Source organism: Lichenostomus cassidix, chromosome Z (assembly GCF_008360975.1).
Source record: "Lichenostomus cassidix isolate B80296 chromosome Z, HeHo_3.0, whole genome shotgun sequence".
Classification (NCBI taxonomy): domain Eukaryota; kingdom Metazoa; phylum Chordata; class Aves; order Passeriformes; family Meliphagidae; genus Lichenostomus; species Lichenostomus cassidix.
Genome location: NC_139511.1, coordinates 28826328 through 28840690, shown reverse-complemented (window position 1 = coordinate 28840690; position 14363 = coordinate 28826328). Strand labels below are relative to the sequence as shown.

At 40.2% G+C, this 14363-nt stretch overlaps 1 protein-coding gene across 2 annotated transcripts in view; it reads right to left on the bottom strand.

Moving 5' to 3' along the window:
* SHB (SH2 domain containing adaptor protein B) overlaps positions 1–14363 on the bottom strand; it is a 62899-nt gene that overhangs the window by 16668 nt on the left and 31868 nt on the right. For both annotated transcript variants that reach the window (XM_085043718.1, XM_085043717.1), the window contains exons 3-4: positions 9285–9500; positions 3144–3315 (exon numbers count right to left, since the gene is read on the bottom strand). In XM_085043718.1, coding sequence (XP_084899844.1) covers positions 3144–3315; positions 9285–9500 — 388 coding nt within the window. The remainder of the gene's footprint in view (positions 1–3143; positions 3316–9284; positions 9501–14363) is intronic.

Here is a 14363-nt window from a genome sequence, read left to right as displayed (position 1 = left end):
TTCTCCCATTATCTTTTTTTTCATCACCTCCGTGGACAACCTATAGGCTAAAGAAGATTGCTAAAAAAGAGACATTTATTACAATGTTTGAGTCATGGGGTGGCTGTCAGAGACTGAAATAGTTCATGCCTCAAACATTGATATAAAGTTTTGCTCATTATAACAAAAAGTGTATAAAGAAGCTACAATCAAAGAAACCTCCCTGAAGATACCTGACTGGGACTTTGGACTGAGTCAAACTGCTGAGATTAGATAAAGGGAAACCTATTGTTCAATCATCTCAAGCTGAGGGAAAGGTATGCATACACAAAGGCCAAAGCCACCAGCTGTGCTGAGAATCATCCCTGGCTGAGTTTGGGGTGGGGGCAGAGCACAGCTCACAGAAGCCAGGTTTACACAGACTGGCCCAGCTGTGGAACCCCCAACCCCACTGGCTACATCCATGGGACTTTCACGTGAGAGGCAGCTGAGGGGGAGTCACAATCCATCACAGACCCCCCAGAGTGCTAGGCCTGGCACCACAGGAGTGCAGGTGATGCAAGCAGAGTCTGCGGCTAGAGGCTGCCCCCTCCCCCGGGGGGACATGCCTGGACATTGCCCCTGGCCTGAGTGTATATTAACCCATGGCATTCTGTGCTTTTGAGGGGACCACCACCACCGACAAGACCGGCTGGAGAGGATCAACGCAACATCGTTGGGATCCACGGATGGTGATATTTTCTCTTTCCCTCTTTCTGTCCCCCCCCACCTCTTTTCTTACTTCTCTTTTTCTCTCTTTTCTTCTCTCTCTCTATCATATTTTCTATCAAATAAAACTCATACTATTGACTGGCATATGGTCTCGTTTGTACCTTAATTCGGGCAGAGGTATTTCCAAAGAACCTTAATAATTGGATCATAACAACATTGCAAACCTGAAAGCAAAATTCTAACATTATACACACTTTGACCTTTATCGGGATCTCCTCCCAGGTAAGCGCCCTGATAGTGGTTTACAGAATGCCTTTCCTGATGTCCCTTACTTTGTCAATGGTCAGGTTGCAGCCACTTAGGGGTCACAGCTCCAGTGAAGATAGGAGAGCAGCATCAACTATACAGTAAGCATAATAAGTTATTACAGCTTATATAATGCACAACACTACTCTGTTTCTGCAGTAGAGCAAAACAGGAAACCACCAGATCTTGATTATAAGGCTGGGAGGGATTCACTTTCAATAAGACAATGGAAACAGCAGAACACACTTTTTCTTTACACTGTTATTGAGGAAATAGAACAAATTACTTTGACTCTCCTGGGACCATGAGTTACTAAGTTCATAGTTACAGATTCCTCAGTCAGAAGTAACTAAAAATATTTCCTTGATATACTGACACACCTTGGTATTTCTCCCTGTGTGGGGAATTTCCTAACCTACCTATCAACTTGCCAGTTTGTATGCTTCCTTTCTCCTAGATCTTGTATTCCCTTCTATAAAAGCAGACTCCACTTTTGTAGAAAAAGAAGGAAGGGTCTGGTATGTGCTACAGAGGTGTCTCACACTACTAAAACTTCAGTAATTTGAATTATTGTGAATAATCTATTGTACAATTAATGTAAAATCTTCCACTTTCTGATGCATTATTGTTAACTGTGCATTCAGTTTAGGTTTGATCCACCATAATGAAGAATCAAAAATAACCACATGTCACTGATATTTGAATAGTTAAAGAAGGAAAGAAACTAGCCCTACTGTTTTCAGTTGTTACATGTAGCTTCAGTTATACTAAAAGAACACCACAACAATATATTTATGAGTCAAAAACTAGGTAACAGATACTCACCTTCCTGCAGTTATTTTAAATGTGTTTGGGGGTGGGGGAGCAACTTTGGTGAGCTGGTACTACCCATACTGGAGGACCAAATCTACAGTTAAATTTATAGCCTTTTAGTCATTTGCCTAACAATATCAGTGACTGATATCACAATACTGGTTGCTACTTCCTCTACTGGAGATAAGCATACAATCTGTCAATGGGCAGATGGTTCAAAAGCTGAGGTTGATTAGATGGAACATGACAACATGCAGATGATGATATTATCTGTTTCAAACTTAAGCTTCCAAATGCTACCTCAAAAACAGAATGTCAAAGGAAAAGCAATTTCTACAACTACCTCTCCTGAAATACTACGAGAACATTCTCTCCCACTGAAGACTTGAAGTGCAAAAGGATTGTTAATCCTCTTAATACCACGAGCATTAAGGAACAAAGTATTCTCAGAGAGGGCACATTCACATCCATCCTAAATTATGCCCTCCCTCTCCTGCGCAAACAAATTTTGTCTCTAACTCAGAATCACAGTTTCTGAAGTGGACTGCCTTCAGGGATGGAAGACAGAGTTTCTTCACTTTCCTGCGTGAATCCACTCGCTTCTCAGTGCCCAGACATATCAGTCTAACCTTTGTTAATGGCTCCGCATGAGGATTTTTCTCTGTGTAGCAGGAATTCTGGCCCACTCTCTGAGACTGCACTTTGGGTGTGATACAGGACAGTGGGTCATTCCATCACACAATCCAGTCTGTCCGAATTGTTCAAGGAAGAGCAACAGTGAGGCAGGACAGGGGCCACTCTTGTGACCAGACATCCACAACAGGGAATTCACCCAGAACCTGAATGTGGAGCTGATAAAAGTGCATCTAAATACCACTCTCAAGTTTTGACACCACGAGAGTAGAAAAAACAGTCTCTTTTCTGAAAGCTTTTTAAGTGGTCTTACCATTTTCTCCCTGGAGGACTGTCACAGCAAGGCACATCTGATGCATCAGAAACATGCTGTGCAGCCACAAATTCATGGAATTCATGCAGCTTTTAAGCAGAATTTGGTTATATGTGATATACAACTTTTTTTCACTAATGCAATATAACAAAAAAGGTTGAAAATGGAACAACTGCACCTGCTTGACAGACAAAATTCTCTGTTCCAGAGATGAGTTTCTTGTTTAACACTGTTTTGTTCAAAAGTTACTTACACTTCACAGGATTAATAAGTAGGTCTTTGGGGTTTTGGGGATACTGAGGAGGGAAGCTGGACAGTACAATCTGGGGATTTGCTGCTCCTGTAAGTGGGGAGGCAAAGAGCTAGAGCAATTACTGTGCTTACTTACATCTGCTTTTCCAGTTGAATAGTTGGATCTATTCTCTCTCCCAGGATCCCACAAAATTCTGGACTGCCATGTTTGATGGGTTTAAAGCCTCCTCCAGGTGCTCTTAATTGCCTGTGCTGGTCATTTGAGGGAGAAGGAGATGCTTGCCGTTTCCCACTTCCATTAAATTGAGCTGCAAAATACACAATAATTACCTCTCCAGGCAAGGTTACCAAGCATCAAAAGAGCTGTAGCATTCAGAGAGGTTTTCACACCCCATACAGAATAAACATGCACTCACTAGCATTAAAATGTACTGCTTTATCTACAAAGTTATATGTGTCATGTAAAAGTGTTTCTTACTATGCAAAGTACAGTCCTAAAACACTCTTGCTTTTCCAGTAACAAAATTTACACTCTTCTAAACCTTGGTACAATAACTAGTGCTTATCTTAGCTTTTGATAATTTGATCCTCCTGAGATGATGCTATTAAACAAGTAGCAGTAGTAAGCCTTCAGTCATCTGCCTTAATTCCAAAAGCAAATGAGAAGGTCAGTTTGCCTCAGTTTATGCTGTATCATCCTAACAGTGATCTGGGTGCAAATCAGGTGGTTAACACCCATCTATCCATATCAGAAATATCGTCAAGCAGCAAAGAATTAACAGTGCATCCACTTATGCACTGCTGGAACAAAGCTTTTGCCTTTTTCTATAGGAAATAGAGACAAAAAAAGAAAAATAGCCTTTCCTCATTTCTGTCACTAGCTATATTATTCCAAGAAAAGCAATACAAATTATTTTGCAAAGCTGTAATTTATTAGAGCACTGCAACATCTGTAGTCAAGCACATACTAATGATGTCAGCATCCTCATTCTACATTTACAGATTCCACATATTTACAAAAAAAACCCCAAACATTAAAGGACAGACTGTTGACAGGAATAGTGAGAGAATCTACCCACACCATATTCCTGACTCTCATTGCCTTCTGAGTTTTGCTGCTTCATCAAAAATGAACACTCCTAGCTGCAAGGATTTTATTTTAAGGTCATCTAGTGAGGATCAGGCAGAGAACATTCAATGTGTCAGGAGGTAAAAATCACAGTGCTCACAAGCACAAACAGCGCAATCAGCCACTGTGCGAGTTTCAACAGCAACAGCAGGAAAAATGTTACAAGGAAAACTGAAGGGATTCCCTACAAAACTCATAGGCCTCATGCACTTAGAAGGAACTTACTGTAACACACAGCCAATTAGACATGTGGGTGGTAGTACTCAGTGTTTTAAAGAAGTCTTTTAAAGCAGACAGCTGCAATGTTCAAGTTCAAAAAGATAACAGACAGAGACATGTTGGATGAGGAAAGTGTTTTGGAGCTGGTTTTTTTAAATTTACATATGTTTTTGTCATGAGTTTTTGGATACTTCCAAATTCCCCCTCTACTCAGAGAAAGCAGGCACAAATGTTTTTTTTTATTGCAAAATCTGGGCAAATGTATTCAATCACATTCCTAAATATGCATGGCAGAAATAAGGTGATTCTTTCTTGATATAAACTCAGATTTAACCTCATTACTGGATAATGAAAGCTGATTAACATAACAAGGAGAAACTTTGCATGTGTACACTTGCCCATGACATAAGTGAGCAGTATTAATATTTTAACTGTAAGAAAAACACCTGGATATAACGTGGGGACTCTCTGAAAACCAGTGAGCTTAATGTCACCTTCTGAACAAGGAACATCTTTCAGTCACCAAAAATTTCAGTTCACAAAACAAACTCTGTTCTGACTCTTAACAGCTATATCTTCACAACACAGAATCATAGAATGGCTTGGGTTGGAAATGACTTTAATGGTTATCTAGTTGCAACCCCCTTATGGCAGGGAGATGCCACCATAGGCAGTGATTTCATCCACTAGACCATGTTGCTGGAGCCCCGTCCAACCTGGCCTTGAGCAGTTCCGTGGATGGGCCATTCACAGTGCCACACAGGGCAACCTGTTTGCGTGCTTCACCACTTCTGGCTAAACAATTTCTTCCTAGCATCTAATCTAAATCTCTCCTCTTTTTGCTTAAAAACATTTCCTCTTTTGAATTTTCCATGTGCCTATGTATAAAGTTACTAACATGATGGTTAGAGATACAACTGTTCTCCAAAAACAGGACAAAGTTAAATTTCAGATGCTTTTGAATGTTGGGGGTTTTTCTCTGTTTAGAAGTTCAGACATGTCTCTGGACTTCTGGCCTTTTCTCATTTTATTTATTTGTGAGTTAATTTGCTATGAATCCTCCCTTAAACGAAGCCAAAGTATATCTAGCCATTGCAGTTATGGAACTGACTGCAATATCTGACACTTCTTCACTCTCCATGTAGCCTCTCCGCTGCCCTGTGACAGTGGCATGCCAGAACTCCCTCAGGGTCCTAGGCACCACCTTTCTACTGTGCAACAGCAGCGGAAGCCAGCAAAAGGCTGGCATTTATAAGTCCTTCCCTGAGTCCATGATCAGTGCTGGAAACTACTACTAAATGGCCCTCTTGCTCATTGGGCCATTTATTTTGTAGAGCAACACTAAGATGGGCTTTACACAAGCATTTCCTTTACCCAAAAGTATTCTATGGCCACACGACAGTTTGAAGAGGACAGATTTCTCACAAACTCAGTGGAAGCCAGTGTCAGTGTGACATTCTTGAATGGGCCCTCTGATGCCTATGCTATCTTCTATCTATCCAGTGCGCTCTCCCTGGTGTTATCTCCTTTTCTAGCCAGACTTGTGTACCTGAAAGCTATTTTATTCCTGTTACTTTGCCAACCTGAACTCTTCTGGGCAAACCAGTCTGCCCAGCTCAGCAGGAGCTCTAACAAGACCTGTTCACTTCCCGTAAAAGTCATCAAAAACACATTTTAGCTTCAGCTGTACAGCCTCCAACAAAACAAACCCAAATTTGTTTGTGAAAGAACTCAAGTTGCAGACAATCAGAATGCTGCTACACAGAGACACATCTTTCAGCAGTGCAAAATCCACAGGCTACACAGAGCTTGCTTCATCCACAATGCCAGCACGACACCAGCCCCAGTCCATGCTTAGACGTCAGAACACAGACACACTCCCCTCAACCCGAGCAGATTTCATAGCTTGTGCACACTTTCATTTTGGCAAATCTCAAAGACCATGCTGGAGATAAACAGGTTTTAGCTATGCTTCAGCAACAAATCTTGAAATCATGGCAGAAGAACAAATTTTTTCTTCAAAGACTTGCATGAATAATTAGGTTCATGGTAATTCTAGTTTGCTTGCCATTTGGGGTTTTTTTCTGCAGTCTATCACCTGACAAATCTAAAACATTTGCTGCATAAGTCTGTATGTCTGCAATTCACATCACAAATACCTGTTGCTCCCTTCAGATGAATTTCTCAAAACAGAAAAAGGTCCCTGCAGTATCTCCACAGTTCCATGTAACTGGGAGATGGTAGTTGTGGGCCTGTAAAGTGAGACTTATCTATTGCTAGAATTTTTAATACCACTTAGATCAACACTGCACTTTTCAGAAAAAGCCACCTCAGCTAGGAACTGTAAAAAACCCTTTCTGGGCTACCCTATAGAACCACTGAATAAGTCAGAAGAGTACTTCATACATCTCAGCAGAGGATCAACACTTCTCCATTGCAAGCTTTCCACCATTTCAAACTTCAAAGCTGGACTTCTCCTTTCCTTATTTTAAATATTTACAACTCCTAGGACTTAGATGAAGTATAGAGACAGGAGATGAATCAGCAGCCAACTGTCCTTTCAGCCAATCCCTAGAAATTTCTTTGTGACAAATAACCTGGCACCTAAAACAAACTAATCTATCATGAATGGCAGATGCAATCAGAGAAACGAAATTAATCTCAAAAAGTGTTTACTCTTATTTTAAATAAGAATTCTCCACGCTGAACTTGTAAGTAATCCAACGATATCCTAATCCTGTTTAATTAAACCCCTTTTACTCTATTAGTTCGGTAAAGCAATATTTTGTTCTGTGTGCTTGCATAACTACATAATACTTGAAAGAATGTTTATACATAAGCCAGTCATAAAATCTTGTATTGGACTGACCTTGTTAATTTACGGTTATATGTACACAAACCGAAAAGTAGATAAAAAGAAAAAATTGACAAAATTAATATTCCTTTTTTAAAACAACTCAAAAAAACCCCTATTTCAGCATTTACCTGATAAAGACCAAAAACATGGGCACAAAGATGAATACAGAGCTTAATACAAACTCCAAATGAATTAAAACTCATCAATTTCATATAATATGACCAATACATGAAAAATAATGCCTATGATTTACATATGCACACATATGACTCTTTAAGACTTAACTTTTAAAACTAATAATCCAGTTTCTCTGGCTGCTGTATTACTGTTTGAAAAACTTGTGAAATGTGATCACACTGGAAGCAGACAGGTACCGTCCCACAGCTTTACATAAGCATTACGAAACGAAATTGCTGATTTTTGAAAGAAAAATTACTTCTGGGTAGCACACAATCACTGTCCTTGTGTGGGAAGCTATGTGATCAGATCAGGTTGTTTATTCAATCATTGCTTCACACAGGATGAAAAAAGACTGAACATGGAGACTCCAAGAGCTCCTTGGAAAATTGTTTCCAATGATTAACTGTTCTTGCAGAGAAAGAAAACAACTTCCTATATTGACTCAGAACCACTCCTGATTCATCTTATATCTCTTCTTCCCATCACACACCTGCTCCTTTGTGAAGAAACTGGCTCCATCTTATTGAGGATCTCCTCATACACATTGGAAAGTTCCCATTACGTCCCACCCAAAGTTTTCTCTACTCCAGGCCAAGCAAGCTCAGTTCTCTCAGCATCTCCTCACATGTGCTGTCATGTGCTGCAGTTTCTTGTCGTTTTGGTGGCTCTGTACTGACAAAAACATTTTTCAATATCCCTCTTGTATCAGAATCCTGCCACAACATTCTGCATAGTCCCAGAAATGTGAAGCAAAGAGGAGCAGTCACTTTGCTTCATCTGCTGGATTGCTCCTATTCACACAGGCCAGCATGCTCCTAGCCTTCATGATGGTGAGGAGCATTGCTAGCCACATTTAGTCCACTTTCCCTCAGGACTCCTTGAGCACCTTCTAGCAAAGCTGTATCCCAGTAATTCAACCAGTGCTAGGTCCGTATCACTGCAGGGCATTAGTCTGCTCCAGACACAAGCCTTTGGATCTGCACTCCCTAGATTTTGTAAGGTTGTTGTCAGTCCATTTGTCCAGCCTGTTGAGGCCCCTCAGAGTGGCAGCTTTCCACACACCCTCCCCTCCTTCGGCTGTTATTCCAAGATGGATAAGGGGCATTTCCTCCCCTTCTGCTCTGGGTTACTAATTAGTATGCTAAACAGGAAGGGTTCCAGAACATATCCTCAGAGGAACCACACTTATAACCATATTCCAGGAAGGGAATGAATCACTAACACTACCCTTGGAGGTCAATGACCCTGATGGGTTTTCACAAATCTGCTAGTACACCCATCTAAGCTGCAACATTACAAACACAGCTGATGCCACAGCACAACACGATGAAAACTAAAGTCAACATAGATGACACCTACTGCTCCCTTTCCATTAAGAGATCTAGTAGTTTTAACACAGAAAGCAAACAGGTTTGTCAAGCAGGATTTACCTAGGATAAATGCACACTGACTACTTAGTGAACAGGTTTCTTCCATGCTCTCTCCCAGAGCCACATCTCTTTTCTTCCCTTCTCATCCCCAACACTCTCATCACTCTGTCCCTTTGAGATTTGTTCCCCAGTTTCAGGACCCTGCAAAGCAACTTCCTCAACAATAAACACTATCTACACATCTACCCATCAAAACGGGTAGGGACAAAGATTGGGAGAATTCGAAGTTTTAATAATATGAAACAAGTGCTAAGATGCTTGATGACAGGTTGGCTGAAGTACCAAACAAAAAGTGCAATATTCCATATTTCTGCAGCAGGTAAAGGCTTGAGATGACCCACATTTACTTTTCAGACATTTCACATACACACACGCATATCAAGAGAACATAAGTACTTGAAGACAAGTACATGTGCTATAACTGTGAGAGAGAATTTTGTGGCTGGGATCTAGGAATCCTACCTGCCAAAGCTGGGATGGTGACTTTGTTCCACTCCCACGGCTGATCGTACTCATCTGCAGGCCTGTCATCATCCTGTGGCAATTTGCTTTCTCGTAAACGGTGACTCACCACACTTTCAGAATCGGATTCCACACCACTGCCTTCTGGTTCATAGGGTGTGTCATAGAGCTGCATGTTTTTCTGATGGGACTTCATGCCTTCCTGCTGTTGAAACTCTGTTGGCAAGGAGGAAAATTGCATCAGAATCACTACTAACCATGTCTTATCATTACAGTCTATAATTTTAGAGCATTCAACTTCCACCCATTTCTTAATAGCCACATAATTATAGAGATGACAAGCCTGTACAGACTTCTAAATTCTACCCCTACATTGGTAACTGGCTGGAAGCAAAAGTTTGCTCCAGTTAACAACCACAGCTTCATGCCTCCACAAACATTTCCCAGCTTGTGCAGAGCCAGATTGCAGGCAGCACACAATCCCTGTCAGCCAGTAAAAAGCACACTTAGAAACAACTGTACATAAATTCCCAAGAACACTGAAATTTGTGTGTAGTTAACTCTTCAGGAGGAGATCATTCTGAAGCGCAATTTGAAGACACACAAAGAACATAAAAAATAAATCCCAAAGTATAATTATATATGCTGATAAAAAAATAATTGTCTGCATTTACGCCTACAGAGTATCAGCAAAAAATGAACTAGGACTAGCATAAGATCACTAAACAAAAGCATTGATAACTAGAGCTTAGCTCACATCAAGGGGGATGTAACAGCAGCTCTCAGCTGCCAGAAAAGCAGTCAGAACCGAACCTTGGGCAGAATCAGAAGACACAGTAAGGAAAAACAGAGACGAGGTAGCTCAAGAGATCCAAGTGGTGCACTTGGGGGTGCCTTCTTCCCCTGGTGTGTGGGGCAGCCCTGGGATAGGTTACCAGGTAGGTCATGGGATGCATCTCCATTCTTTGGAGTTTGCAGAGCCTTGGCTAGGCAATGCCACCATCACTCTTTCTACTGATACAAAACCAGGTGGAGTGAGTGATAAACCAGGTGGCTGTGGTGGCATTCAAAGGGACCTGGAGGTACTGGACAACTGCAGGCTAACAGGCTGGCAGGCTGCTCAGCAGAAGGTCCTGTAGGACAGCAAGTTAAACACACACCAGCAATGCACCCTCATAGTGGTGAGGTACAGTGCTAACCTGGGCTGCGTTATGAGTGTTGAACACAGATCAAGAGATGTGATTTTTTCCCCTCTGCTCAGCACTGGTGAGGCCACAGCTGGACTGCTGGGTCCAGTTCTCACCTGTCCAGCAAAAGAAGGACATAGAACACTGCAGGAAGTTTCAGCAAAAGCATAAGCTTTAGTGGGGACGTTATCAATGCATATAAATACCTGAGGAAGACAGTGAAGATGTAGACAGACTTCTATTGGCAGTGCCCAGTGACAGGACAAGATGTAAAAGGCACAAGGTAAAATATATGCAATTCCATCTGAACACAAGAAAACGTATTTTGACTGTGATAATGGTCAAATATTGAAATAGGTTGCCAGAAGAGGCTGTGAAGTATCCATTTGGGGAAATATTCAAGATCTGACTCAACATGGACATGGGCAACCTACTCTAGCTGATCCTGTTTGAACAAGGTTTTTTATTAGATAATATCAAGAGGTCCCTTCTGACTTCAGATGTTATATGATTATGATGACCACTGCAATGACAAAATAGGAATGCCAATATTTGTAGCAAATTGGAAAGATACTAAAGGACTTGGGAAATGAAGTAAAGATTTAAAGCAGTTCTTTTGCTATTACAAAAGTCATAATCAATTCACATATCAACAAAAACATAATCAAGTAATTTGTTGAAACCACTTCAAAGTACTGTGAAAAGTCTGCAAAATGACAGTGCTCTTGCTCCTTGGAAAAATATTATTTAATTTATATATTAAAAATACAGAAAATTTGAAGAAATAGCCACCAAAATTGATGAAGATGTAAATACAAGCAAGATTGGTCTAGTTAATTTCTAGTTATGAACAATCAAATCAAGAAAAAATGCTGCATTAACAGAAAGCTGAATTAGAAAGAATACAAAACTCTCTTGAATACTCCTGGATCAAAAAGATAAACATTTCATTTCTTCTAAAGTCGGAAATGTGGTATGTATCTGTCTTTGTATCTGTCTTTCAGTACTGTGGAGCCAGTCAATGCTACACCAAGAAACGTGCATTTCCGAGGAACAAAAGCCATGATACCAAATTAGTTTTAAGTGCCAAACACAAATTTGTGTGCCAAATAACAGCTATACTATTGGCTCCTTGTGTGTGAGTATACTTCAGTACAAGAACTCTTGATTGACATTTTTCTTTTACCCAGAGGACCAAAGCATCAGACCATACAGAAAAATTTGTCAGTAAATAGAATGTGGTTCACGTTCAGGGACCATAATTAGAAAAATTACAAATATTTGATCCTAAACCAGAGAAGATTTTCTAGGAAAAGTTAAAACCCAGAGGGAGTGAAGTGCAGGGCCAGGAGCTGGACTTAATGACGCTTGTGGATCATTAAGATCATTAATTCAGCATAGTCTGTGCTTCAGTGATATATAAAAACATATGCATGTACGCATATTTCTGCAATCTCTTTTGTAAATCTTCCTATAAATATGTTTGAGAGTTCATCTTTAAGAGCATTCATAACTAAAATTAATTTTACTAAAAGGTAAATTAGAAAAATTTCCTTTCAATAAATGACAGCACAACTGAATCTGTACCACAAGCAGTACTGGCATTATAAACACTGATAGGTCAGTGCAAACTTGGTATTCAAGAATCAGGTAGTAGAAGTCAACAGAACATTTGTGATGAAACATTTCTCATGGTGATTTTACAGCCTCTAACAGCGACAGCTCTAAGGGCTAAACTAGTCATTGGAATTACTAGGAAGTCTACAACTATGCTAATGTAACTCTTAAAAAAATTAATTTTATGATTATATAATTTAAATTCTTATTGCTGATAAAAAGTACATTTTTATACAATTATGTGCATTAAGTTAATAGCTAATAGAAGAAGTAAAAACTGAAGGTCTGACAGCACTAATTTTGCTAGCAGTCTGGAAGGCACCCACAAATCATTCTTGTTCTTGCAGATCAGTGGTTTTAACAGAAACAGGCTCCAGAAGTTTGGGCTCCTGTTTAAAACCAAGAACCTGACCAGGACAGGTACAGAAACTGAGACAAGACTATGAGATACAAGACTCAATTTGACATTGCTCTCCCCACTTGGTGAACCTACAGAACTGGCAAAGCTCCACAGGAGAAGCATGTAACCTTTCCATCAGCCACACTGAACACCTTAATAACCCTAAATAATTCAACAGCATTACACATAGATGCACTGTATTCCTGAAAAGAGTTTGGAGAGTATTAGGGGATATATCATCTGGGAAGCAGAACAGCTATGAAGCCAAGAAAACAAAATGTTGAATGCATTACTACTTGCTTACAGAGCCCAACAGGCGAAATTCTACAGTTTGCCTCCCAAAAGGATGCAACGGACTAAAAAACCAACCATATCATTCTATAATGGTCAGATGCCAATAGATATTTCCTTCATCTCAAACAAAAGCATGCATTAACAAGAGGTCAAACAATATAGTCGCACTACTAAAAAAAGTCCTGATAACCTCTAGTATTCTATCAGGAAACCCTTTAAACAAATTACATGCAACAAATCACAGCATCAGTGGTTAGACAGACATATGAGCTTCCTTATTGGTCTGATAGCAAACAGTAATTTGTGCATTCTCCACGGAAAACCAGGGAAAACTATAATGCAATCTGATACAGTCACATTAACTTACAGATTAATCAACAGCAGCACAATAAAGCTGCTTTTACTTGACAGCATGTCAGATTCCAAAGTGCACTGGCCCACACCTATCAGGTGTAACAGTGATGAACTGTCGCTGTTGAGCAGCTAGCAGAGTAGGGAAGTCAGTTCTCAGTGGCAAGAAGGAAAAGGCCTTTATTGTTTTGATTTCATCATATATAAAGAGTTTTCAAAAGTCACCCAGATTGGTCAGTCAAAAACCTCCCCCTAGGCCTGATTGGCCAGGTCTGCACCGTCCAAGTCTTGAGACACTGTTTTTAATAACATCCAAACCTTATCTTTATTTATAAAACACAAAAGGATTTCTCATGGGAAAGACCTGTGCTAGCCACAATAAACCATACCCAGCTCCATCTCAGCTACAGCTTTCAAGACTGGTGCCAAATTAAAATGACAGTCCTACCAGCCCCTCACCTGCTTTCTCTAGCCAAAAACCATATCCTAGTGAGACAAATCTGACTATGAAGGTATCATGTTGAAAACAGTACTGAGATGCAAGGTCGACTTTTGAAAAGCTAGCACTGAAACTGAATTTTAAGCAAAGTACAAGGGTTATCAACATCCTTTGTATCTGACAAGCTGAAGAGCAATACTCAGCACAGAGAACAGAATTCCACCAATGGGATTTTACAGGGGACATTTAGCTGCACATATCTCCATTCAACAGTACAGAATTCACAGTTTACCTGGCCACATTACTGAATGAAGTTTCATTGTATTTCAGAACGCATGGAACAAAATAACTTGGAAATACTCCTAACCCCAACAAGCAGCTGTTGCTAGAAACCCTTTAGTGTAACTACAATGATTTTCAAGGTCATTTTTGCATGCACTTAAATTTCTTCAGATACATAGCTACCTGAGGGAAGCCCAGTAGATTTTTTTATTTATTTATTACACACACATTAACATGTAAACACTATGCTGGAATAAGGTTGTACAGAGTACAGCTGTCAAGCTCTCAGCTTTAAGAATTTCTGTCCTCCTACTTCTGGATTCAGACTACAGGTCTCCTCCAGATGGTTGCTTCTCTTCTGCTCTCTTTTCAGAAGTCAGCATTTAAACAATTTCAATCCTACTGACCTGGATTTAGTTTCCCACTAACCAAATAAAAAACACAACCTGCTGTTAACTACACACAAAACTGTAACCAGCCTGCAGTGAACACCAAACACTGTGCTGCTG